The following is a 27,276-nucleotide window of genomic DNA, read 5'->3' as shown; positions in this document are numbered from 1 at the left end:
TTTGTTTCTGATACAATGTTTTAAAGTACGCGCGCAGTTCGTTCAGCCAATCAGAAAGCAAAACCTGCGGTTCCCAATCAGCGTGAGGAAAGTGGGAGGGGTTAGGGAAAGAGACCGTTTGTTCAGTTTGACCTCTGACCTCAAAAGTACATCCGGGTTAGCGTTTTCACCTAGGAAGGATTCGTCTCCGGATTGTTTTGTTGTTGTTTTTAGCTGTGGACTCAGGGCCTCGTGCTTACGCGGTTATCCTGAACGCCACACATTTCTTTCGTTAAAAAGCCTCAAGGGCGTTCTGACGCTTCAGTGCCATCATTGGCACTTCCTTAACAGCACTTATTTCCGGAAGCGAACGGAAAAACTGGAGTTGTCCGCTTCCTCTTGAAAAAAAGAACTACATTTCCCAGGAGGCATCGCGAACAAACGCCGTTATTTTATTTCCCAGAGTCCCCGGAGTTCGGCCGTACCGACCGTCTCTCGCTGCGTTAATGAGTACGAGGCCAAAATGGCGACCGGCACAGGCAGTGAGTATTGGAGTAGCTTTTGTGTGGTAGGCCTTAGTACAGCCGAGACGAGGCAGCGAGTTTTCCGTTCTTTTTTTTTTTTTTCCCACACGCGTTAGAGAGTGGTTTTCCCGAGAGCCCGCGGCCTTCCGAGATCCACTGTCGGCGGCGTCGCGAGAGCCAGCGTGTAGGGGGCAGGTGTAGGCGCTTGTGTGTCAGGGAGGGAGCGAAGGCTCCAGAGCGGCCGCTTCGCTGGTCTTTGTGGGTTAGGGGCTCGGTGGGCTAAACGTTGAGGCTTTCCAGAAACTTGGGCGTGTACACAAAGAGATGTGAGTCGGAGAGAGCTGAGCCATGTGTTTCCTGACGACCGTGTGAGGCAGACGAGTGAGCACTTGGCTTTTAACCGTGGGCTTTTTTTTTTTTTTCTTCTTCCACCCGAGAAATTGCGGTTTGCGTATTTCACCGACCGAAAAATGTCTTTTTAGGCTCGACTGTTGAGGGCGGGGCGGCGGATGAGTAAACAGGTTTATGCTAAGAAGGAGGCGGAGCCTTAGGTGAATGGCCGCTCGGAATCTTGGGAAATGTTTCTGCGTTCAAATTAGAATGAAGTGTTCTTAAAAATTGGGCTGCTCGGGGCTGGGAAGGTGGCTCAGTGGTAGAGCGCTTGCCTTGCATACCTGAGGCCCTGGGTTCAATTCCTCAGCACCACATAAGCAAAAAAGAAAAAAGCCGGAAGTGGCGCTGTGGCTCAAGTGGTAAAGCTCAGAGTTCAGGCCCCACGACCGGACCCAAAATTTTGGGATCATCTGCCCCCTCCCCTCCTTCCCCTCCCACTTCCCTCCTTCCCTCCCCCTCCTCCTCCCTCCCTTTTTTTTTTTGGTCAGTCCCCTATGGGGCTTGAACTCAGGGTCTAGGCACTGTTCCTGAGCTTTTTTTTTTTTAGTCGGTCCTGGAGCTTGAACTCGGCCTGGGCGCTGTCCCTCAGCTCTTCAGCTCAAGGCTAGCGCTCTACCCCTTGAGCCACAGCGCCACTTCCGGTTTTCTAGTGGTTTATTGGAGATAAGAGTTTCACGGACTTTCCTGCCCGGGCTGGCTTTGAACTGGTTTTGAACCGTGATCCTTAGATCTCAGCCTCCTGGGTAGCTAGGCTTACAGGCGTGAGCCACCGGCGCCCGACTCCACTTCCGGTTTTTGAGTAGTTAGTTAAAGAGTCAGGGGATTTTCTTCCCGGAGCTGGCTTCCAGCCGTCATCTTCAGGTTTCAGCCTTGAGTAGCTAGGATTACACTGGTGCTTGGCTGTAACTGCTTCACTTTAACCTGATAATCCGTTTTCTTTCTTTTTTTTTCAGTTGGTCATGGGGCGTGAACTCTAGGTCAGGGTGCTGTCTCTGAGCTCTTCAGCTTAAGGCTGGTTCTGTACCACTTGAGTGACAGTGCCACTTCTGGCCTTTTCTGTTTTATGTGGTGCTGAGGAATGGAACCCAGGGCCTCATGCATGGGAGGCAAGCACTCTACCACTGAGCCACCTTCCCAACTCTGTCCATTTTCTTTTTTAAATAAAAACAAGCTGACTTTAAAATGTTCTGTGATTCACATGATATCACCACAGTCAGTGGTGATATTTCATTGGTGTGACAAAAACCAAGGTTGTTTTTGCCAGTCCTGGGGTTTAACTCAAGGCCTGGGCTGGGGACTGTCCCTGAACTGCTTTTGTTTGTGCCACAGCTCCACTTCCAGCTTTTTCTGTTTATGTGGTATTGAGGAATCCAACTCAGGGATTTATGCATGCTAGACAAACACTACCCCTCTACCACATTCCCAGCCCCAAAATCAAGTTTTCATGATAGTTTAAAAATAGAATTTGGACTAGGTTCGGGTGGCTCATGCCTGTAATTCTAGCTACTCAGGAGGCTGAGATTTGAAGGTTGCCATTCAAAGGTAGCCTGGGACTCTTAACTCCAGTTAACCTCCAGAAAGCCAGAAGTAGAACCATGGCTCAAGTTTAGAGCACTAGCCATGAGCAGAAAAGCTCAGGGGCAGTGACCATGCCCACAGTTCAAGCCCTAGAACTGGCAAGGGGGGAAAAAAAGGTGGCAGTTTACTTTGTCCCAACAAGTTGGAATATTTTGTTTTAGGCTCTTACTTTTTGGGGGGCTTAAAAGTCTTCTTTCTTTTTAGAACACAAGCTGCTGAGTACAGGCCCCACAGAGCCATGGTCCATCAGGGAGAAGCTATGTTTAGCCTCTTCGGTCATGAGGAGTGGAGATCAAAACTGGTAAGGAGTCTAAGATAATCTGGTTTCTTGGGTCTTTCTAACTTTTTCTTTTCATTTAATCCTATTCAGCTTTTCTCCCCCTTAATACAGGGGATTGAACTCAAAGCCTCATGCTTTCCAGGCAGGTACTCTACCACCATTTATGTGGGGGTGGTGGTGTTGTACTGTGGTTTATTTTTTTTGGGTCCAGTTGTGGGGCCTGAACTCTGGGCCTGGGCGCTGTCCCTCAGCTCTTCAGCTCAAGGCTAGCGCTCTACCACTTGAGCCACGCGCCACTTCCGGCTTTTTTCCTTTTGCTTATGTGGTGCTGAGGAATCGAACCCAGGGCCTCATACATGCAAGGCAAGCGCTCTAGAGCCACCTTCCCAGCCCCTGTACTGTGGTTTAAATTGAGGACCTCACACTTGCTAAGCAAGTGAGTCATGCTCCCGTACCCAGTTGGTTGGATGAAGTGGGGTCTTGCTAACTTTTTGTCCAGACTTGTCTTGAACTAAGATCTGGCTCTCCACTTCCTAAGTGGCTGGGATTACATCATGAACTACTGCATCCAAATACTCCATAAACCATTTTTGCATCATTTATTTCAAATTTAACTTTCTTTGTTTTCCTACTGGGATTTGAACTTACACTTGGCTAGGCAGGTTCTCTACCACTTAATCATACCTCCAGCCTTAAGTTTAACTTGTAGAGAGTTTTTTTGGTCCGGTCGTGGGGCCTGAACTCCGGGCCTGGGCGCTGTCCCTCAGCTCTTCAGCTCAAGGCTAGCGCTCTACCACTTGAGCCACAGTGCCACTTCCGGCTTTTTTTCTTTTTGCTTATGTGGTGCTGGGGAATCGAACCCAGGGCCTCATGCATGCAAGGCAAACGCTTTACCACTGAGCCACCTTCCCAGCCCCTTGTAGAGATTTTTTTTTGGGGGGGGGGGAGAGATCTGATCGTGGGGCCTGAATTCTGGGTCTGGGCACTGTCCCTCAGCTCTTCAGCTTAAGGCTAGCGCTCTACCACTTGAGCCACAGCGCCACTTGTGGCTTTTTTCTTTTTGCTTATGTGGTGCTGAGGAATCGAACTCAGGGCCTCATGCATGCAAGGCAAGCGCTCTACCACTGAGCCACCTTCCCAGCCCCTGTAGAGAATTTTTATATCCTACCTTTTTTTTTTTTTTTTTTTCTTGTATAAGTACTGGACTTAGGACCTCGTGCTCTTGCTTGGCTTTTACCATTCAAAACCTAGTGCTTTCCAACTTTTTGCTGGCTAAAGTCTTACCAACATTTTTTTTGCCAGTCCTAGGGCTTTAACTCTGGGCTTGGGCACTGTTCCTGAGCTTTTGCTCCAAACTAGTGCTCTGACACTTTGAGCCACAGTGCCACTGAGCTTTTTTGAGTAGTTTATTGGAGATAAGTGTCTCTTGGATGTTTCCTGTTTGGACTGGCTTTGAACCAATAGTCCTCAGATGTTGGCCTCCTGAGTTGCTAGAATTACTGTCATGAACCACCTGCACCTGGGTCTTAACCAGTTTTTTTGATTGGGCTGAACTTTAATCTTCATATCTCAACCTCCTGAGTTGTGGCTTAAGTAATAGAGTGCTAGCTTTGAACAAAAGAAGCTCGGGGATAGTGCCCTGGCCATAAGTTCAAGCCCCAGAACTGCCCCCTTCCCCCTCAAACAAAAACAAGTATCAAAAATAAGGGAGCCTAGAAGTAAGTTTATAGATGATATAGTAACTTCATAATAAGGCTCTTCTCAGCTTCCCTTTCCTAACATCTTCAGTTGAGTTTTCTCAGCATCTTCAGTTTGTTTCCTAGACATCTGGCTGCTTGATCTTAATCTAAACAGAAAGAAGAAAGGCAAAAAAAAAAATCACAAGCTTTCCCCTTTTTTTCTTTTTTGTCCATGTTAGGGATTAAACTCAGACCTCTTGCCTGTTCAGGTTAGAACTTGATTATTTTAAAAAGTAAATGGTCATTATCTTGCCCATGTAATTGTAACCCCTCTGTACAGTATTTTCACAATAAAAATAAATAAATGGTAGCCGGATGCTGGTGGCTCACGCCTGTAATCTAGCTACTCAGGAGGCTGAGATCTGAGGATTGCAGTTCATAGTCAGCCAGGGTAAGGCTGTGGGACTCTTATCTCCAATAAACCACTAGAAAACTAGAAGTGGCGCTGTGGCTCAAGTAGTAGAGCGCTCGCCTTGAGCTGAACAGTTGAAGGATAGCGTCCAACTCAGAGTTCAAGCCCCACGACCAATAAAAAAAAAAAAGGAAATGGTCTAATTATATTCCCCTTCTTGATAGAATGCCCATCTTTTCCCACTCCTTTTTATAGTTTTACAGTTAAAGTTAGAAAAATTAGATGGAAAAATTGCTTACATTGTGGTACCCTAACACCCCAAAATAATTAAGTAAGACCTTTTTTCTTTTTTTAGTCCAGTAGTGGGCCTGAACTCTGGGCCTGGGCACTGTCCCTCAGCTCTTCAGCTCAAGGCTAGCGCTCTACCACCTGAGCCACAGCGCAACTTCTGGCTTTTTTCTTTTTGCTTATGTGGTGCTGGGGAATCGAACCCAGGGCCTCAAGCATGCAAGGCAAGTGCTCTACCACTGAGCCACCTTCCCAGCCCCAAGACCTTTTTTCTTTTTCTTTCTTTCTTTTTTTTTTTTTTTGTCAGTTGTGGGGCCTGAACTCTGGGCCTTCAGCTCAAGGCTAGCGCTCTACCACTTCAGCCACAGCTACAAGTGCCACTTCTGGATTTTTCTACTTGCATGGTGCTGAGGAATTGAACCCAGGGCCTCATGCATGCAAGGCAAGCACTCTACTGCTGAGCCACCTTTCCAGTTCCACCTTTTTTCTTTTTAAGAATATGAAGTATTTTGCCAGGTGTTAGGGGCTAACACCTATAATTCTAGGTACTTAGGAGGCTTAGATCTAGGGATCTAAGTTCAAAGCTGGCCTAAGGAAGAACTGAGATTCTTACCTTGAATTAACCACCAAAAAGCTAGAAGTGGAGCTGTCCAGCCTTGACCAAAAAAGCTGCAGGACAGTGCTCAGGCCCTGACCAGCCCTAGAACCAGTGCACATGCACCAGGCACTCGAGGCTCATGCCTGTATCCCTAGCTACTTAGGAGGCTGGGATTTGAGGATCACAGTGAAAGGCCAGTCCAGGCAGGAAAGTTTCTGAACAGTACCCAGTCAGCTTTCAAAAAGTAAGAAGTAGAGTTGTAGCTCAAGTGGTAGAGCACTAGTCAAGCAAAAGAGCTCAGGCACAGCACCTAGGCCCTGAGTTCAAGTCCTTGACTGACACAAGCACATGCATGTGTGGGGTGGGGGGCACACACACACACAAAAAATAATAATATGAAATGTTTTATCCTTAGGAACATGATATAAAATACTCTTGTGTACCCGTGTACTCAGTGTCTGGGTTTTTGTTTTGTTTTAGAATATGAGAGGCCAAATCTAAGACCTTTAGCATACTACCCAAGTACTCTACTATTTAGCTACATCCTCAGATCAACACAGGTCTTTTCTAAAAGAACTAAGAGTGCCAGGTGCTGGTGGCTCACGCCTGTAATCCTAGGTACTCAGGAGGCTGAGATCTGAGGATCGAGGTTCAAAGCCAGCCCAGGCAGGAAAGTCCATGAGACTCTTTTTTTTTTTTTTTTTGTCGGTGGTGGGGCTTGAACTCTGGGCCTGGGCGCTGTCCCTCAGCTCTTCAGCTCAAGGCGAGCGCTCTACCACTTGAGCTACAGCGCCACTTCCGGTTTTCTGGTGGTTTATTGGAGATAGGAGTCTCACGGTCTCTCCTGCCCGGGCTGGCTTTGAACCGCGATCCTCAGATCTCAGCCTCCTGAGTAGCTAGGATTACAGGCGTGAGCCACCAGCGCCCGGCTCAGTCCATGAGACTCTTATCTCCAATAAACCACTCGAAAACTGGAAGTGGCACTGTGGCTCAAGAGGGAGAGTGCTCGCCTTGAACTAAAGAGCTGAGGGACAGTGCAGGCCCAGAGTTCGAGCCCCACAACTGACCAAAAAAAACCTAAGAGGAAAACTGACAAAAGTATTTTCCTGAGTGAATACATTATAATACTTGACTAGGTTCAAGAATATCGTAGTTAGGGGGCTGGGAAGGTGGCTCAGTGGTACAGCGCTTGCTTTGCATGCATGAGGCCCTGGGTTCGATTCCTCAACACCACGTAAGCAAAAAGAAAAAAGCCACAAGTGGCACTGTGGCTCAAGTGGTAGAGCCCTAGCCTTGAGGTGAAGAGCTGAGGGACAGCGCCCAGCCCAGAGTTCAGGCCCCACGACCGGACCCAAAAAAAAAAAACCAAAAAAAAGAATATCATAGTTAGAATAGTAAGCATATCATCCAGATAAACTTGGTTAGCAGTGACTCCTGTGGAGATAAGAATCTTACTGTGTTTCCCAGACTAGTCTCAAACACGAAATCCTTATGCTTAGTTCCAGGTAACTGAGATTACAGGCGCGTACCAATGTGTCATCTAGTAGTGACTTTTTGTGTCATTTTCCACCATCAGGTACTCCAGAACTGAAGGTGTAAGATCATTAATAGAGTGTTTGATAGCATATATGAGGCTCTGAGTTTGATCCCCAGAATTTCAAAATAAATGAATGATAATTATAATAAAAATTGAAAGATATTTCAGGACACTTCCCAATGACAGTTTTTTTTAAACCTAAAGTTTGAAGTCTAATCCTTGAACTCTGAGCAGTTTAGTGCGTTTATTATGTATTAAGGCTATTCTCATTTTGTAGGGTATCAGTTAGCAGAGCAATCAAGCCCTTTGCAGAACCTGGCCGCCCTCCAGACTGGTTCTCTCAAAAAGTAAGTTACGGGGCTGGGAATGTAGCTTAGTGGTAGAGTGCTTGCCTAGTGTGCATGAAGCCCTGGGTTCGATTCCTCAGTACCACATAAACAGAAAAAACCAGAAGTGGTGTTGTGGCTCAAGTGGTAGAATGCTAGCCTAGAGCACAGAGAGGCTCAAGGGCAGTGCCCAGGCTCTGAGTTCAAGCTCCAGGATCGCTCTCCCGCCACCACCAAAAAAAAAAAAAGAAAAGTTACCAAGCAAGTGCTCTTTTTTTCCAAGTTTGCTAATTTTTTTTTAATATTTTAATTTTTTTAGGTAGTTGTATGGAGGGATTTCAATTCAACATGCTATTTAAAATTTTTTTATTTTATTTATTTATTTTTTTGGTCACAGAGCTTGAACTCAGGGCCTAGGCTCTGTCCCTGAGCTCTTTTTTGCCCAAGGCTAATGTTCTCTTTCACTTTTAGCCATAGCTCCACTTCTGGTTTTTGAGTGATTATTTGGAGATAAGAGTCTCATGGGGGACTTTTCTACCTGGGCTAGCTTTGAACTGTGATCCTTAGATCTCAGCCTCCTGAATAGCTAGGGTTTACAGGCATGCGCCTCCAGCACCTGGTAATATAATGCATCTTAATCAGGGTCACCTCTTTCATCATTACCACCTCAGTGCTACTTTATAGTCATTGAGATGTTAATTCAGTTCCCTAACCAGATTCTGTCTTATTATTCAATGATGGCAGAATAGTTGAAAATATTTTTTTCCTTTTACAAACTCTTCTTGTGGTCTTAAGGGCCTTGCACCCTTCGATAGGGGCTAGCACTCTGCCACTTAAGCCATACCTCTAGTTCCAACTTTTTTGCTGGTTAATTGAAGATAGAATCTCTGGGATTTTTCTGCCTACACTAGCTTCAAACCTTGATCATCAGATCTTAGCTTCTTGAGTAGCCATTTTAAGTGTAAGCCACTTGCACCCAGCTTTTTTTTTTTCTTTTTTGTTGTGAGACAGGATCTCATTATGTAACCCAGAGCTGCTTGCATCAGCTTTCCTAAGTGCTATGTGTACAGACATGTATAACCATATTCAGTTTACAAACTCTTCTTCTCAGTGTGGTATAATAGTTAAGAACCCAAGCTTGGTAGTTACACAGTTCTGGGGTCATACGTAGTTCTGGAACGTCATACGTAGTTTTCTAGTTTATAAAGTAGAGATAAGTTAGGATTGTAACATTAGTTGAGGTAAGAGATATCAAACATATAGCACAGTGCCTTGCTAGTAAATATTAGCCATAAATATATTATTAGGTTGATGCCTCAAATACACAAACACTACTGCAGAAGACATAGTTGTATCTTTCTGTTACTTTAAACTGATTAAATGTAAAGTAATTCTCTCTCTTGAGAAACAAACACGTCTTGATAGCTCTCTTCACTAAATCTTTATTTAATCTATTTAAATGCTTAATCTTCCCAGGCTTGCTTATCAAATTTTTACTTTTTTCCATAGCATTGTGCTTCTCAATACTCTGAACTCTTGGAGACCACTGAGACCCCAAAGTGAGTATAGAGTGAGATATTACAGTCAAATGTCTTTAATAAAATGGCTTACCATGGAAACTTGGATGAAATATATAGTATTAGGTAGTATAGATATAGCAGTTTTCTGTGATTAAGTGACAAAGAAGGCTTGTGGGTAGGAACAAATATTTTCTTACTCAGATTTTTTTCTTATTTTCTATAGACGGAAACGGGGTGAGAAAGGCGAAGTGGTGGAAACTGTTGAAGATGTTATTGTTCGGAAACTGACTGCTGAAAGAGTTGAGGAACTAAAGAAAGTGATAAAGGAAACCCAAGAGAAATACAGGTACTTACAAGAGCATATCAAATGCTTGTGAAAGACAGAAGTATCTGAATTCTGGTATTGATCACAGCTCACAAATCAGCAGATTTAAAAAAAATAAAACAGAGGGTTGGGAATGTGCCTTAGTGGTAGAATGCTTGCCCAGCATGTATAAAGCCCTGGGTTCGATTCCTCAGTACTGCATAAACAGAAAAGGCTGAAAGTGGCACTGTGGCTCAAGTAGTAGAGTGTTAGCCCTGAGTAAAAGAAGCTCAGGAACAGTACCCAGGCCCTGAGTTCAAGCCCCAGAACTTGCAAAAAAAACTCAAAACCAAACAAAAAAATGACTAGATTACTTGAGTCCATGAGTTTAGGCCAGGCTGGGCAACATTAAAAAAAAAAACCCTCAATCTCTACCTCTTCCTACAGACGGCTGAAAAGAGATGCAGAACTAATTCAAGCTGGGCATATGGATAATCGACTAGATGAGCTTTGCAATGACATTGCAATGTGAGTTCTATCTATACTATTTTCTCATTCCCTCAAGTAATGTAGTTTATTACCTCTATCCTCCATCCATTTAGACTTGAAATAGGAAAAGATACAGAGAGGTCTGGTGGCTTGGGAAGAAGGAGTGATACTTAGATGTGATAGAACATTTCAGTATGAGACCATAACTATTCTGTTTTACCTGGGTAGAAAACTGGGAGCTGCTAAACCCCCCAGTTCCTATTTTGCTGGTTATAATTCCTATTTAGGCCTTTTCTCTGGAAAGTAATTATCTGAGGGGGAAAAGCATCTGCCATGAAGGTATTGTGAACTATAGATAAGAAAAGCTGACTAGGTTTAACCCTTAATTCCCTTTTTAGGAAAAAGAAACTAGAGGAAGAAGAGGCTGAAATAAAGAGGAAGGCAACAGATGCTGCATACCAAGGTAAGCTGAATTCTGCCTATTTCGTAATTGCTTGCTCACGACTGCATGCTGATGATAGTTGAAGTACTGTTTTGTAAGGTAGTAGCCAATAGTTAAATTTTCTTTCATGGCCTCCTCTTTTTTTTCTTCCCCCATTTAGGCATTCTAGTCCACTGGTATGATTACAAAGTTACCAGAAAACAATACTGTCAGAGTTATAATTTTCTTTGCATGTACCTTCTGTATGCCTCATGGTCACCCAGCACCCAAGCCCTGAGTACCAGCACCAAAAGAAAAGGAAAAGGAAAAAGACTTCTATAATCTTCTTTCACAATTGAAATATCCTTTAATGTCAAGGAAACAGCTCCTAGAAAATGAGCTCTATTGAGATCTTACAAAACCTAAGATTTACTTTTAGGATACAGAGGCTTAATAATAAGATATGAAACATAGATTTTGAAAGTCAAAAGAGCTGCACACAGGTGGCTCACGCCTGTAATCCTAGCTACTCAGGAGGCTGAGGTGAGGATTACTATTCGAAGCCAGCCTGGGCACAAAAGTACCCATGAGACTTATCTCCAATTAACCACTAAAATCCCTAAGTGGTGCTGTGGCTCAAGTGGTAGAACATTAGTTTTAAGTACAAAGAGGCTTAGGGACAGCACCCAGGCCCTGAGTTCAAGCTCCACAAAAGTCAAAGGATTTTAGAGGTGGAAAGATTGGGAAAAGAGCAGTTATTTGACAGGGGGAGCTTTTGCCAACTACAAGCAGTGAACCTTTGAAGTATGTCTTTTGTTTTGTGTGGATGCTGGAACGAGAAGGACACTTCCATGAGTTTTTTGTTCTCTACCACTTGAGCCACAGTTCCACTTTCCACTTCTTGTTGGTTACATTGGAGGTAAGATTATTAGCTGTTTAGCTGACCTTGAATCATAATCTTCAGTTCTTGGCCTTCTGAGTAGTTAGAATTACTGGCAAGAACCACTAGAGTTTGAACTCAGGATCTTTGCCTGCTAGCAATTGATAAATGCTTTACCACTTGAGCCATGCTCATAGCTCTTAAAAACCAAAACTTAAGTTATTGAAGAAAATGGGGTGGAGGGGTGCGGACTGGAAATGTGGCTTAGTGGTAGAGTACTTGCCTAGCATTCATGAAGCCCTGGGTTCAATTCCTCAGTACCACATAAACAGAAAACACCAGAAATGGTGCTGTGGCTCAAGTGGTAGAGTAATAGCAAGAAAGAAGAAAATGTATGTGTGTGCGCACACACGTGTGCGTGTGGGTGCACGCATGTGCTTGTGTGTTCCTGTGCTGGGGCTTAAACTTCAGAGTTTGGGCTCTTGGTTGGTGTTTTTGCCCAAAGGTGATGCTCTACCACTTGGAGCCAGAGAATACATAAACCATTTTTCTACTCTGAGAATCTTTAGGATAATTAGTTTGCTTAATGAGAACTACCTTAAGACAGACTGGGCTAAGAAGGAAAAACCATCAATGCCGGGTACTGGTGGCTCAAGCCTGGAATCCTAGCTACTTAGGAGGCTGAGATCTGAGGATCATGATTCAAAGCCAGCCAAAGTCTGTGTGACTATTATCTCCATTTAACCACAAAAAAAGCAGAGAGTGGACCTGTGGCTCAGGTGATAGAGCACTAGCAAAAAAATGTGATGAGTTTGAGAAAAACTGCTCAAGGAAAGTGCTTAGCCCCCAGTTCAAGCCCCAGTCCCCAGTACCAGCACAAAAACAGCAAAAAAAATTCATCTTCAAAAGTATTAAAGATTTCAAATTCAAACTTATAATAGTTCACTGTAATAATATATAATATATATAATGTACATAGTATATAATATATAATAATGTTATAATTGTTCATTATAATACAACAGCCTCTGTGTCTGGTTTTGCTTTTTTTTTTTTGTACTGGGTTACCGTTTTAGCCAGCCATTTTTGTCTAGTTCATTTTCAGATGGCATCTCAATTTTTTGTTTTGTTTTTAATCTGAGCTGAGTTTTTGCTGGGGCAGACATGGGATGGAGATCCTCCTACCTATCTGCTATGTAGCTGGATTATGGAATAGGCTACCATGTTCTGATTATTTACTCTGGAGTATTTAGACTATTCTTTTTTTGTGTTCTAGCCCGGCAAGCAGTAAAAACACCCCCTCGGAGGTTACCTACTGTGATGGTCCGCTCTCCTATAGATTCTGCCTCCCCAGGAGGTGATTATCCACTTGGAGACTTGACCCCAACCACGATGGAAGAGGCTACCTCTGGGGTGAGTATATTTCCATCCATTGAAATTGATCTCTGAAGGGGCAATAAGTCAACTGAGAGCTGAGTAATGAGGAAAACACTTTTTGCCTAGAAACAATTTTTTCTCTTGATTTCAATGCTAAAGACTAAACTTACCACATACTCTGTTATATATACAAGATAAATATGGACCATTTAAAAGCATGAAGGCTTTTGACCTTTTGAGAGATAGGTGAAACTCTTCAGAAATTATTAGCTAAATACACTAGTCTTTTAAAAAAAAGTCCTACTGGAGTGAGGTTCAGTTCTTTATAAATAAGAGTGGTAGTGGGTAAGGAGATTGTTAGTGGCAAGTGGATGGAATCTGTTTGGGTTCTTGTAAATCAGAGTGGGTGGAAGGAAAAACATTGTGGGGAAGAGAGCAGGAGGGTTAGAGGGTTTCTGGGCATATCTACTCAGAACTAATAAAATAATAGCCACACTAACCCATCCAGGTTATTAGGGAACCTTCCATAGTTTGAGAAGTCAGATAAAGGTTCTCTGTTGTCTCTTAGGTAACCCCTGGGACTTTGCCGAGTACCCCAGTCACCTCGTTTCCTGGGATTCCTGACACCCTTCCTCCAGGCTCTGCACCCTTAGAAGCCCCCATGACCCCAGTAACAGATGATTCACCCCAGAAAAAGATGCTTGGACAGAAAGCAACTCCACCCCCCTCCCCTCTGCTGTCAGAGCTCTTGAAGAAGGGCAGCCTCCTGCCTACTAGCCCCAGACTGGTATGGAGACTTCTGTGGGTGTTTGAGAGCTGTGGTTTTAGTACTTGGAAGGGAGTGCCTGGGACTTAAATGTTAATTTAAAAAAACAATAGTAATAAAGTAAGTTGTTCATGTCCTTGGGTCCTGAGGTATCTGAACCATGATTATTTTGGTTTTCTTCCCTAGAGAACACTTGTCAAATGAGTTCTGAACATTATAGTTTAGAGTTTCCCCTGGATCCTGAATTATTCTCTGTAGATAGTAGATTTAGTTTCAAGAAGTTTGATTGACTGCTGTAGCTTTTTTGGGAAGCAGCAATGAAAGAAAGAAAGCTTGAGTGTAGCCTTCACTTCTATTCTTCCCTGGTAGGTCAATGAAAGTGAAATGGCTGTCGCTTCTAGTCACCTGAACAGTACAGGTGTCCTCCTGGAGGTAGGCGGGGTCCTTCCCATGATACATGGTGGGGAGATACAGCAAACACCCAATACTGTTGCAGCCTCCCCTGCTGCCTCAGGTAAGTCACTACTCTTCCTTTATCTACTTGAGAGATGTCACATTTGGTTTCGATGTTTGTTATAAAAGAAAGTTAATCTTAGATTTAAAGCCCAGTTTCCTTTTCAGTTTTGTAGCTGCTTTGTTAAACAACATAGTATTCAAGATTATTAATCTAGTCTGTCTTCAAAGTATTGATAGCCCTGATTGTTGATGAGAGGAATAGTAAAGTTGATAATGAAGCTGCTTTTCTGTGGCTTATGAATTTGTAGAATGATAGATACCTAAGATTATTTTAGGGAAAGACATTTAAAACCAGAGGTCTGGGCTTGAATCTCAGGCCTGCCACTTGTTAGTTTTGTGACCTTAGATAGGTAACTTAACCATTGAGACTCAATTTCCTATTTTATTACTTCACAGAGATGTGATGAGAACTAAATGAAGTAGAAAAATTTTAAAGTATAAAATAACTTTACAGGCCAGTGCCAGTTGTTTGTGCCTGTAATTCTAGCTACTCCCATAGGCTGATATCTGAGGATCACTGTTCAGAGCGAGCCCAGGTAGGAAAATTCATGAGACTCCTATCTCCACTTAACTATCAAAAAGCTGGAAGTAGAGTTATGGCTCAAGCGGTAGAATGCTAGTCTTGAGCAAAAAAGCTCAGGAGTGCCGGGCACCAGTGGCTCACACCTGTAATTCTGGCTATTCGGGGGGCCAGGATCTGAGGATTGTGGTTTGAAGCCAACCTGGGCAGAAAAGACCCTATGAGACTCCAATTAACCACTCAAAAACCAGAAGTGGTACTATAGCTTAAGTGGGAGAATGCTGGTCTTGAGTATAAAGAGATTCAGGGACAGCCTCCAGGCCCTGGGTTCAAGCCTCAGGACTGGCATATGCAAAATACCATACTAACATAGTACATTGGCATTTGAATATTGTTGAACCTGAGAGGTTTATAGCATGCTGAACCTAAGCAGAAGTGACAGATTTCATACCAGTTTTCTGTACTACTGAAATTTAATAGAACTCAGGGTTTTGTACTTGTAGGCAGGCACTCTTAATGATGAGCCATGCCTACTTTTTTTTTAAATCATGTTGGTGGTACGAGGGCTTAACTAACTCAGGACCTTGTATTCTGCTTAGCTTTTTATTTGAGACTGGGAAACAAACAGTATCTGACACTTTTGCTTATTGGCTGGCACTCTACCATTTGAGTCTTGCCTCCAACCCTATTTGCTCAGCTTTCATGTTCATGGCTTATACTTTATCACTTGTGCTACAACTTCCATACTTGCTAATATTTTTGAAATAGGCTTTACTTTCTGTTCAGGCATTTATTTGGCTTCCTCGTCATAGCTGGGGTAACTGTGGGATAGCTGTGCCACCTCACCTAGCTCACAGTTTTGCAAATTTCTGCTTGAGCTGGCATCAGTCTTGAGAGCCTCCCAATATCAGCCTCCTAAGAAGCTAGGATTACAAGTATGAGTAGCCAGTGCCTGGCCTGTTTGTTTATGTATGTATGTATGTATATATGTATATGTGTATATATGTTTATATTTAATGGTGCCAGTCTTGGGTCTTGAACTTAGGGCCTAGGCATTGTCCTTGAGCTTTTTTGCTCAAAGCTTGTGTTCTATCACTTGAGCCTCAGTTCCACTTCTCACTTTGTGCCTGTGTGTTTAATTGGAGATAAGAGTCTCACAGACTTTCCTGCCTCGGCTGACTTCAAACCATCCTCAGACCATAGTTAGGATTATAGGTGTAAATCACCAGTACAGTACCTAGCAGTATATGCATGGTAGGGGGTGGAGGGGTGCTTGAATTCAGGGCCTTGAACTCTAGCATAACTTTTCAACTTACAGTTTATGCTTTATCACTTGAGCCATACCTCTACTTACAGCTTTTAGCTGGCTAGTTGGAGATAAGAGTCTCATCAACTGTTCTGTCTGGGCTAACTTGAACAGTGATTCTCAGATCTCAGCCTCCTAATAGCTAGGATTACAAGTATTTGGCTGGTTTTTGCTTTTTGAGATAGGGTCTGAAGGTCTCAATGTGTACGCCAAGCTAGTTTGAAACTCACTGTGTGGTCCAGACTGGGCTCAAACTCATGAAATCTTGCCTTAACAAAATCCTTCTGCCTCAGCCTCTTGAATGTCTTGGTTTTTTGTTGTTGTTTTAATTTTGTTATTAATAGTGTTACTAATTTTTCTCTAAGGAAAAATGACCACCTACTTTTGATTTTTTTTTTTTTTTGGCCAGTCCTGGGTCTTGAACACTTCCCTGAGCTTCTTTTGCTCAAGGCTAGCATTCTACCACTTAAGCTTGAGCCACAGTACCACTTCTGGCTTTTTCTGTTTATGTGGTGCTGAGGAATTGAACCCAGGGTTTCATGCATGCTAAGCAAGCACTCTACCACTAAGCCACATTCCCAGCTCTGATACATATTTTTATGTTGTATTAACTTGGACTAAGATTTTAAGTGAGGGTAAAGGAAGTAAGATCAGGAAGTGGAGCCGTGCCTCAAGTGGTATAGCACTAGCCTTGAGCAAAAGAAGCTCCAGGACAGTACTCAGGCCCTGAGTTCAAGTCCTAGGACTAGAACATACACGCATGCATGCACAGATGCAGCAGCAAATCAGGGATGCACAGTGTCTGTCTATGAGCATCATACAAGGCCTGCAATATTATTTAATACATGATTGACTAGATGTGTGTGTGTGCTTGTTGGCTAGCTGCAGCCACCTGCTTGTGAGGATGTTATGAATATCCAAATGGTCCTTGGGAGAATAAAGGGTTCCCCACTTTGGGAGAGAGTAAGCTTATTCAACACAGGAATTGCTTTCATTCTTTGAAACTATAAAAAAAATTCTTGGTTGGGTCTTAAGGCTATTGCTTCTTGTTCATGTGCTTTCTTCTTACCTCATTTTGTGTACCTCTTTGTTAGGTGCTCCTACTCTTTCCCGGCTTTTAGAAGCTGGTCCTACACAGTTCACCACACCTCTTGCTTCCTTCACTACTGTTGCCAGTGAACCTCCAGTTAAACTTGTGCCACCCCCTGTAGAGTCTGTGTCCCAGGCTACAATTGTCATGATGCCTGCGCTGCCAGCACCATCCTCTGCTCCAGCTGTCTCCACTCCTGAAAGTGTAGCTCCAGGTGCGTCCTTTACCCACGCCCTGAGCAGCCACTAGGACCAAAATTTGTATTGTGAGCTTCGGTTAAAGATGTCTAAGAGCATGAACACAATTCAGATGTTTGTATTTCCCACAGACATGTGCCATCTTTAATCTTAGAAAAACAAGGATATGAAAAACAAGGATATGGGTGGGCATTGTGTTCTGGGGATGGGGAGAGAGGTTTAACTGTACAAATATGAGCAGGCCTGAGAATGTTCTTACTTTCTAATATAATGGGGGAGAGGAAAACAGGCAGATCTTGACTTTCTGACCTTAACTGTGTAGGCATTGGTTTACAGTTCTGGCGTGATCTCTGAGTTGTCACTTAATACCCTTTAAGTTTCTGAGATGTTTTTCTCTTCCTGTTATTCAGTGAGTCAGCCTGACACCTGTGTTCCCATGGAGGCTGTGGGGGATCCACATACTGTGACTGTTTCCATGGATAGCAATGAAATCTCCATGATAATTAATTCTATCAAAGAAGAGTGTTTCCGATCAGGGGTAGCAGAGGCTCCTGGTGCATCAAAGCCTCCAAGCATAGATGGGAAGGAAGATTTAGATCTGGCTGAGAAGATGGATATTGCTGTGTCTTACACAGGCGAAGAATTGGACTTTGAGACAGTTGGAGACATCATTGCTATCATTGAGGACAAGGTAAGTAAGTCTTTTGATTCTATATAGGCTTCTCTAGGTTTCTTATGTTTGCTTCTCATAGTAAGAGTTACTTAAGCCGCTCTTCTGCTTCTGCCATCTCCATTTCTCTAGTCTAAAAGCTCTTTGGTACTGACATACTACTTATCTTCCTATAGCATCCTTGTTACTGATTTGCACAGGACGGGTGCCTGTACTACATGGAACAAATGAGGAGAGAGGCTATAGATTAATGTCATCTTATTTAGTGCTAGCAAAATGGAACTTTTTTTTTTTCTGTGACCTCAACAATCGTCATATTATGAAACAGGTAGATGATCACCCTGAAGTGCTGGATGTGGCAGCTGTGGAGGCAGCACTGTCATTCTGTGAAGAGAATGATGATCCCCAGTCCCTACCTGGCCCCTGGGAGCACACAATCCAGCAGGAGCGGGACAAGCCAGTACCTCTACCTGCACCAGAGATGACAGTCAAACAAGAGAGACTAGACTTTGAGGAAACAGAAAATAAGAGGATCCATGAACTGGTAGACATCAGGGAGTCAGGTGTTGAGATCAAGGTGGAACCTGCAGAACCAGAGCCAGGCATTTCAGGAACTGAAATCATTTCTGGGGTTGGTCCAGCCACAAGTATGGAGCCACCAGAACTCAGGAGCCAAGATTTAGATGAAGAACCCAGGAGTATTGCAACTGGAGATATTGCTGAAGCAGATGTTTCCAGTGGAAAAGGCGAGGAGATACCACTCACAACTGTGAAGACAGAGGTATTTAATAAGATAGCCTCATTATTATTGAAGAATAAAAACGGTGAAGGATAAGTTTACCAGTATTTAAGATACTTTTTCTTTGCTGGTCTTCAGGCATCCCCTGAAAGCATGTTGTCCCCATCACATGGCTCAAATCCCATTGAAGACCCTTTAGAAGCAGAGACTCAGCACAAGTTTGAAATGTCAGGTAAATAAAGATCAAGAAATCTATACTCTGTAACTAACTTGATATCATTTGCTTTGGCTTGTGAGGGATTGTGGGTTGTGGGCAAGTAGAGGAGATAGAACAGGTCAGCATGGAAAGGAGAGCTGCAAGGGATTGTGGTCCATAGGAAGGGGAAGGCTAAGGTGGAAAAATCTTCAGGTAGTCTTTCTCTCCTCTGCAGAATCATTGAAAGAAGAATCAGGGACTATTTTTGGAAGCCAGATAAAGGTATTTCAGACTTTTCTTTATTCCTCTTGCCATATGATTAGATTTCCTTATAGCACAACCTTTTTAATATATTTTAGTAAACACATCTTTATTCTTTGAGATGAGATTGTTAAGGATTTGCATGAGGGGAAGCTACAGTGGACAATCTGGCATAGTGGGATTACTAAAGCAATATGTGCTTCCCATCTGAGTTTGAAAGATCATAGTCTTTTCTGTGCATATATTGCACGAAATATAATTGATATACCTAGAATTGTTTAGAGTGAATAGAAATGCAAGGGAGAACACACAGGAAATCACACTAATAATTAAGCTACTAAAAGCAATAATTGACAGACTTAAAAGTAATTCGAAGTGAGCTTGCTCCATCAGATGAGACATGAAATAAAACTATTTTTGGTAACTTTGTACCCAGGGTCAGAGTTCCTCTCAAGAGCAAGGGGAAAGAAGGAACGCCTCTTAGCTTAGTATTAAGTAAGTAGCTTTTTTTTTTTTCCTTCTTCTTAAAAAATCCTGGCCTTTATTTGTCCAGGTACTAAATTACCTTACTTAGTGAAAGTCTGAAAGTAGAGGGTAGTACAAAGTCAGAGGGCTTAGCCAAGAAACAGTGTGAGGCAATTTCTAGAACTGATCTAACCCAAAATATAGATCATGTTTAATAGTGCTTTGCTTACATTTATTGACTGTAACACATTATGTCTAAGGATGCCCCAGGTGAGGATGAGGAGGAAGATGGAGTCAGTGAAGCAGCCAGCCTAGAGGAACCTAAGGAAGAAGATCAAGGAGAAGGCTATTTGTCAGAAATGGATAACGAACCCCCTGTGAGTGAGAGTGATGATGGCTTTAGTATACACAATGCTACTCTGCAGTCACATACACTGGCAGACTCCATTCCCAGCAGCCCTGCTTCTTCACAATTGTGAGTATCTGAAATTCATTCTTTGAGGCAAATGCGATGTAGTAAAGGTGAAAAAGTATAGGATCTCTTTTTTTTTTTGGAAGTAGTTGGATTTGAACTCAGGATCTCATGTTGAGTAGGCAGGCACTGTAACCACTTAATCCATGCTCCCAGTCTAGGAGAGAATCCCTTCTCTTTCTTGGCCTTGAACAAATAGTTAACCAAAAAAAAAAGTTTATTTTGAAAAAAGAAAAATGCATCAACTTGTGCTAAGTAGAATTTCTGTATTTTAGCTCTGTCTGCAGCGAAGATCAAGAAGCTATTCAGGCCCAGAAAATCTGGAAGAAAGCTATCATGCTTGTATGGAGAGCTGCAGCTAATCATAGGTAAGTAGACTTGCCAGTCAGTATGTTCATTTTCTCCTGCTCCTCTTTGTTAGCTTAGAAAAATGTCAAGTAGATTTCTATGGTCCACAATTTTATGGTGGCTTTCAGTACTTTCAGTTACATAAATTAAGTTCCCTCTATGCTTCTAGAGAATAATTATACCTTACTGGTTTTGGGACAGGTATGCCAATGTCTTCCTACAACCTGTTACAGATGACATAGCACCTGGTTACCACAGCATTGTACAAAGGTAAGGACACATGGTGTAGCATACTGACTTGCCTAAGTTATAAGTTGTTAAGACTTAAGTGAATTTTTGCTTTAAATAGGGTTTCTCTCTTTTTCTGTTGCAGAGGGTTTTGTTGTTTTTGTTGTGTTGTATTTGTGTTTGTTTCTATGTGTGTCCATTCTGGTACTGGCTGGGGCTTGAACTCAGGGCCTTGGTGCTGTTCTTTACCTTTTTTGCTCAAGGCTGGAGTCCAACTACTTAAGCCGTACCTCTAGTTCCAGTTGTGTGTGTCTATGTGTGCATGCGTGTGTGTATGTGTGTGCCAGTGCTGGGGCTTGAACTCATGGTTTGTGTACTGTCCGTGAGGGTTTTTTTGCTCAAGGCTAGCACTCTGCCACTTGAGCCACTTGCAGCATGAGCATGAGCCCACTAGCACCCTAGTAAGTTTAACTTAAGTATTTGTAAGGGTAGTGGTAAACTTACCCAGTTGCTGATAGTCTAAAGAACTTAAGCTCATTTCTTGCTTTTTTTGTTGCTTATTATACACACTGGCTTTTTTGTGTTAAGTGCATAGTTTGGGATGATAGATTGGCATTTGAATTTTGACTGCTGGGACTGAAGGTATATATGAGAAGATATATATGTATATGCTGATAATATATTTAGAGATCCAGATGGGTCTTTTTTTCTTTCTCCACTGCTATTTTCTCATTCTTTTTTTTTTTTTTAGGCCTATGGATTTGTCAACTATTAAGAAAAACATCGAAAATGGGCTAATCCGCAGTACTGCTGAATTCCAGCGTGACATTATGCTGATGTTTCAGAATGCTGTAATGTATAATAGCTCAGACCATGATGTTTATCATATGGCAGTAGAGATGCAGCGAGATGTCTTGGAACAGATTCAGGTACTTTGAGGCTCTTCGTGTTTCTGCAGTGATCTCAAGGGAAGAATTGTATTTTACTTAGAATAAGCATCAGGGACACATGGGGCTGTAATAGTTGCTCAAGTTATTTTGGTTTTTATCTGGTATGGTGAAGTGATTATGATTGAAGATTCTTCTTTTCTTGGGCAAATTCAGTTCCTTAAGGGTTTTGTAGGATTTTTCTTTCATTTAAATTTTCAGTGCTAGGTATCTTACCCAGAATTTTACATGGTTTGGTTTGTGTGTGACTTTGTATGTGTTTGTGTATGTTTGTACTGGTCCTAGGGCTTGAACTCAGGGCCTGTGTGCTATCCCCGAGCTTTTTTGCTCAAAGCTAGTAATGTATCACTTGAACCACAGCTCCATTTCAACTTTTTGGTGGTTAATTAAGAGGGAACAATCTCATGGACTTTCCTACCTGGGCTCTCTTCAAAGTATGAGCCTCAGATCTGAGCTACCTAAGTAGGATTACAGGAATGAGCTACCAGTGCCCCTTTTTTTGTTTCATTTATTTTTCATTTTTGTTTTCCGGGTACCAGGGCTTGAACTCAAGACCTAATGCTTGCTTGGCTTGCTTCCTTGGCTGACACACTTTTAACACTTTCTTTTGGCTGGTACTAGAATTCAGCCAGGCTACTGAACCATATTCCCACTTCTGGTCTTTTGCTAGTTATTTAGAAATATGAGTGTTGGGATTGTTTTGCCTGAGCTGGCTTTTTTTGTTGTTGGTGGTGGTCGTGGGGCTTGAACTCTGAGCTTCGGTGCTGTCTCTGAGCTCTTCAACTCAAAGACGAGCACTCTACCACTTGAGCTACAGTGCCACTTCTGGTTTTCTGGTGTTTAATTGGAGATAAGAGTCTCGTGGACTTTCCTATCCTGGGCTGGCTTTGACCTGTGATTCTCAGATCTCAGCCTCCTGAGTAGTAGCCAGCATTACAGGCATGAGTCACCTGGCTGCAGCTTGTTTTTTGAGATAGAGTCTCATAGTCCAGCTTTTTTGCTGGTTAATTGGAGATAGAATTTCTCAAACTTTTCTGTGGAATGCCTGTTGCATTTAAGTAGAAAAGTACTAAATAAAACTCTATTCAGAAACCTTAGTATTTTAGTGTTTCCCTACTGGACCAATTCTCTGGCTAACCTTGGTTTTCAAACTTGCTTGAGATTTTACCCTCTTGAATAGCTAAGATTATAAGTCTAAGCTATAAGTGCCACACCCAGTTTGGTTTTGATTGTATGTTTGTGCAAACACTGAGGCTTGAACTCAGCCTGGACACTGTCCCTGAGCTTCCTTTGCTCAAGGTTAGCACTCTACCACTTGAGCCACAGTGCCACTTCCTGCATTTTCTGTTTATATGGTACTGAGGAATTGAACCCAGGACTTCATGCATGTTAGACAAGTCCTCTACCACTAAGCCACATTCCCAGCCCCTGAGATTTTTCATTCAAGGCTAGTGCTCCACTTGAGCTACAGCTCCCCTTCTAGTTTTTTGCCCGTTAATTGGAGATGAGAGTCTCACAAACTTTCTTGTATCACTGATCCTCAGATCTCAGCTTCCTGGAGATCTAGTATTACATGTTGTGAGCCCAACTCCAGATTGTTTGTTTTGATTTTTGTGCTGGACCTGGGGCTTGAACTCAGGTCTGGATACTATCTCTGAACTTTTTTGTTCAAGGCCAGTACTCTACCACTTGAGCCACAACTCCAATTCTGGCTTTTGATGGTTAATTGAAGATAAGAGTCTCATAGACTTTCCTGTGTAGGCTGGCTTTGAACCGTAATCTTCATATCTCAGCCTCCTGAGTAGCTAGGATTATAGATGTGAGCCACCAGCACCTGGCTCCAGCTTTTATTTTTTATTTTATTTTTTTGTCTTTCATGGGGCTTGAACTCTAGGCTTGAGCGCTGTCCCTCAGCCCTTCAGCTCAAGGCTAGCGCTCTACCACTTGAGCTACAGCGCCACTTCCGATTTTCTGATAGTTTATTGGAGATAAGAGTTTCACAGACTTTTCCTGCCCGGGCTGGCTTTGAACCGTGTTCTTCAGATCTCAGCCTTCTGAGTAGCTAGGATTACGCCACCAGTGCCCGGCTATTTTTTATTTTTTAATTCATATGTTGCTGTCTCTTTCACCATGTCTAAGCAAGAACATTCTGTTTTCTTTATTGTGATAATGGAGATTCAACACAGGGCCTCAATATTGGTAGGCAGATGCTCTACTGCTTGAGCCACACCCCCGGGTTTTTTTTGTCAGTCCTGGGGCTTGAACTCAGGGCTTAGGCACTATCCCTGAGCTGCATTTGCTCAAAGCTAGCACTCTAATCCTTGAGCCACAGTGCTACTTCTGGCTTATGTGGTACTGAGGAATTGAACCCAGGACTTCATGTATGCTAGCAAACACTCTACCACTCTACCCAGCTCCCTGCCCCACACACACACCTTTTTTTTTTTTTTTTTTTTAATTCAGAGTTTCATACCTACTAGGCAAGTACTCTAACATTTTCCAGTGGACTCATATTTTGCCTATACCACCCTGGACAACTACCTAAGATTCCCATTTATTTGAGATGGCAGGTGCATGCCATCATATGCTTTTTCATTAAGATGAAGTATCACTAGCTTTTTGCCCTAGGTGGCATTGAATATTGATCCTTCTATCCCTGCCAACCCAGGTTACACAATTACACCACCATTGGGATTACAGGTGTGCCCCACCATGCCACACCTTAGCAAATACGTAATTTACCTGGTGTATGTTCTGAACCAAAGAGAGTTTCTTAATTTTTTTTTTTTTTTATCACAAATCATTTATTTATTTTTCCATCCTAGAGCTTGAACTCTGGGCCTGAGTGTTGTTCCTGGGCTCCTTTATGCTCTCTACACTTAGCCATAGCACCACTATTAGCTTTTTCTGTGATTAATTGGAGATAAGAGTCTCACATATTTTCCTGCCCAGGCTGGTTTGGAACTGTGATCTTCAGATCTCAGCTTCCTGAGTAGCTAGAATTGCAAGCATGAGCCACTGGTTCCCAGCCAAATAGTTTACTTCTCTCCTAAAGTTCTATTTTCAGGCACCTTTGAGATGTTGATATTGAAAAGATATTTTATCTCTGCAAAGTTGGACACATTAATTGCTGAATGGTCTTTGGTTCATATAGAGGATAGAAATTTTGATCCTATATTACTACAAAAAAAAATAAGCCTGTTATTCTAGAATCAAAGCTTAATATGCTAAAATTTCAGTAAGTCAAAAATAATTTGAGTAAAATAAAAGGATACTATACAAAGTCCTGTTCAGAAAGCTTAAAGGGTCTTAGTTTTTCCTTACTGGACCAGTTCTGTATGTTTCTTCTCCCTACAGCAATTCTTGGCTACACAGTTGATTATGCAAACTTCTGAATCTGGAATTAGTGCTAAAAGTCTTCGAGGGAGAGATTCTACCCGCAAACAGGATGCTTCAGAGAAGGTGAGGAGGAAAAGTGTTTGGTGCTAGAAGTCTGAAGCATCCAAACAACCTTGTTGCTGCTTGATATTGCAAAGCTTCTACATTCCAAAAAAAAAAAAAGACACAGCTCTTAGAAATCTGCTGAGAGACCCAATTAGATGGGAGAAATTTCAGCATATGAGTGAAATATTTCTTTGTGAGAATGCTTTCAGGATGGGAGAAACAAATTAGCTTTCCGCAGTTGGTGATCACTACTTTTTGTTTTTTGTTTTTTGGGTTTTTTTTCCCAGTCATAAAGGCTAGATTGCTTTTGGATCTCTTTCTTCTTGTTCTTGAGTTTTAAAATTTTGTCTTTGTGTGTGTGGTTGCTTGTGTCTCTGTCCTGAGGTTTGGGGTGCTTGCAGCCTAGAGTTTCCGTGGAACCTGATCAGTGTTTGTTTGTCCTCTAACAGGACAGTGTCCCCATGGGCTCTCCTGCCTTCCTTCTCTCTCTCTTTGTAAGTATTGAATGGCTGCAAGGGGTGGTGTTGCCAGAAAGAGTCTCTGCTCCTGCTGGGGGTGGGTGGCAGAGGGAAATCTAACATGTAGACTATGGCAATATCTTGAAATTCTTTTTATTCAGGTCAATGAATAAGAAACTGTCTTCTGCATTTCTGTCTTTGTGTGTGTGTATGTGTGTGTATGTGGGCTGGGCAGAGACTGTTTATGAGATCACTGGACTGAAATATGAAATATTTTTAGAGTAAAAGGTCTAGGAGGCATCTGCTCATTTCTTGACTCCACCTTTTAGCAATTCTTTTCTTACAAGTAGAAGTTTACTCAGAGCAGCAGCTGCTACCTGGCTTTTAACAGTGCTAAACAGTGTTCCTCCTATTAGCAGTAGTTAGCACAGTTTTTCTCCCAAAATTAAGTTCTGAGACAAATCCCTGATACACAAATGCTCAGTAAAACTTAAGCCAAAGATTTCAGTAGCAATGACCAGTGCATAGTTACGGCTGGAGGAATTAAATAAGCTGGAGCTAGCCTAAAAACGTATTCTTTCCATCCATGAACTATGACTGTTGTTTATTATGGAACAATGAAACATGATGTAATGGAAGAGACATCAGACTATAAGTTTATCTACATGGTCTCAAGGTCATTGGAAATTTTCTGGGGCCTTGATTTCCTCAACTGTGTGATAAAACTAATAAATCATGTACCTGTCCAGCCTACCTCACAGGGATGTTGTGAGGATGAAATAAGTATGGAATGGGCTTGAAAGAAATAATTAAAAGTATTATACAAATGCAAGGTGTTATTTTTATTCTTACTGTTGCCTCATAGGCAGATTTGGTTCGTGAGCTCCAAAAATTTTAGAATCCTTGCATAATAGAAATGTAAAAGTAATCTGGCCCAGCAAAAGTCTTCACTAGTTCATCTTGCCTACAGGCCTCTCAGCCTGTACCACAGACAGAACACTATGATCTGCGTTTTTTCTTATTGGCCTGCAACAGTGACTCTGGATCCCCAAGCAATTGGCTGGCTATTGCAAGGCTGATTAATAGGATCGTTTATCTATTGAAGACAGCAAAGTATTGCACAAGAGGAAGGAGCTGGGCTGCAGGGAGAGAGCAGCAGATGGAAAGAAGCCTGATTGTCCTGATCTCATGGAAAACAACTGTCAGGAGGTGCTAGGGAACTAGTGCCAGGGTCAGTCTGCAGGAAAGGCCTTTCTTATAGGGACCAACAGCTGGACAGGTATGTTAGCCAAGAACCTCATTATTCATTCCCTTTTCTGACTCTGCCACATTTCATTTACTCTTCCAATTCCTTGCACATGATTTGGGCCTGGGGGGGATGACTAATAAGTCATTCTGTGGGACCCTAGGTGGATTCCAAGGACCTTTGTGGATGGGCATGAGCAAGATACTCTGTCCTACATTTCCTCTCACAAACTACAAGGTGTTCTTTTAGCTACTCTGTGGGAATACAGAAAATGCCCTCCTCCTTCTGGAGTTTCCTACTGATTCTCTCCTCTCCCCCAAGAAAACAAATCTCCCAACATTTTTGTTGTACATTGTCTCTTACCTCCTAACCAACTCACTTACATTCCTATTCTTTCTCTGCTGTCATATAGGATGGGGGAACCAGGGGACGCCGCTGTGCCATTGAAGCAGATATGAAGATGAAAAAGTGAATCCTCAAAGTGTACCCTCTTTGAGCTGAACCTGAAATGAAGTAAACAAGCTAGAGCTTGGGCTTGTGGGCCCAGTTCCATACTTGGTCTTAGCTAAAAGGTCAAAAAGTGATATGGGCCCAGTTACAGAAGAGGAGACACCGGGCCAAATGACATGAGCTGAGAAAATCTCAGAAAGTTGGAGTAACATAGTTGCCTGTTTTAGGGCAAAAATCATGGGCTATGTTAATGCCCTAGTGTGTAGCTAGTTAGTTGTAACTAGGTTGTAATGTACAGACTTTTTTTTAAATAATAATAAACCTGTGAAGTGTGTGTATACAATAAATAAAAATCTAGCTTTTGGTGTATCA

The 27,276-nt window shown here is 42.5% G+C and overlaps 1 protein-coding gene across 3 annotated transcripts; it reads left to right on the top strand.

Moving 5' to 3' along the window:
- The first annotated feature begins 454 nt into the window (after window positions 1-454).
- On the top strand, window positions 455-27,276 carry LOC122118094 (bromodomain-containing protein 8). 3 transcript variants are annotated; one of them, XM_042691968.1, is made up of 22 exons: window positions 455-521; window positions 2,679-2,775; window positions 7,546-7,615; window positions 9,104-9,153; window positions 9,338-9,460; window positions 9,866-9,946; window positions 10,306-10,370; window positions 12,485-12,621; window positions 13,154-13,372; window positions 13,721-13,865; window positions 16,788-16,997; window positions 17,391-17,671; window positions 17,979-18,431; window positions 18,528-18,621; window positions 18,821-18,867; window positions 19,572-19,786; window positions 20,059-20,151; window positions 20,333-20,401; window positions 21,111-21,288; window positions 24,664-24,768; window positions 25,200-25,244; window positions 26,867-27,276. In XM_042691968.1, exons 1-22 carry the CDS (start codon window positions 503-505, stop codon window positions 26,924-26,926), a joined length of 2,856 nt encoding a protein of 951 aa, XP_042547902.1. In that variant the 5' UTR covers window positions 455-502; the 3' UTR covers window positions 26,927-27,276. The 3 variants fall into 3 exon arrangements, with proteins under 3 accessions (XP_042547902.1, XP_042547903.1, XP_042547904.1); XM_042691969.1 differs by lacking the exon at window positions 13,154-13,372; XM_042691970.1 differs by lacking the exons at window positions 16,788-16,997; window positions 25,200-25,244.

The sequence above is a fragment of the Dipodomys spectabilis genome, unplaced genomic scaffold (genome assembly GCF_019054845.1).
Source record: "Dipodomys spectabilis isolate Male_0828 unplaced genomic scaffold, ASM1905484v1 ptg000147l, whole genome shotgun sequence".
In the NCBI taxonomy this organism is placed as follows: domain Eukaryota; kingdom Metazoa; phylum Chordata; class Mammalia; order Rodentia; family Heteromyidae; genus Dipodomys; species Dipodomys spectabilis.
Note: the sequence above shows the minus strand (reverse complement) of the source record. Positions and strands in the feature narration are given on the sequence as shown.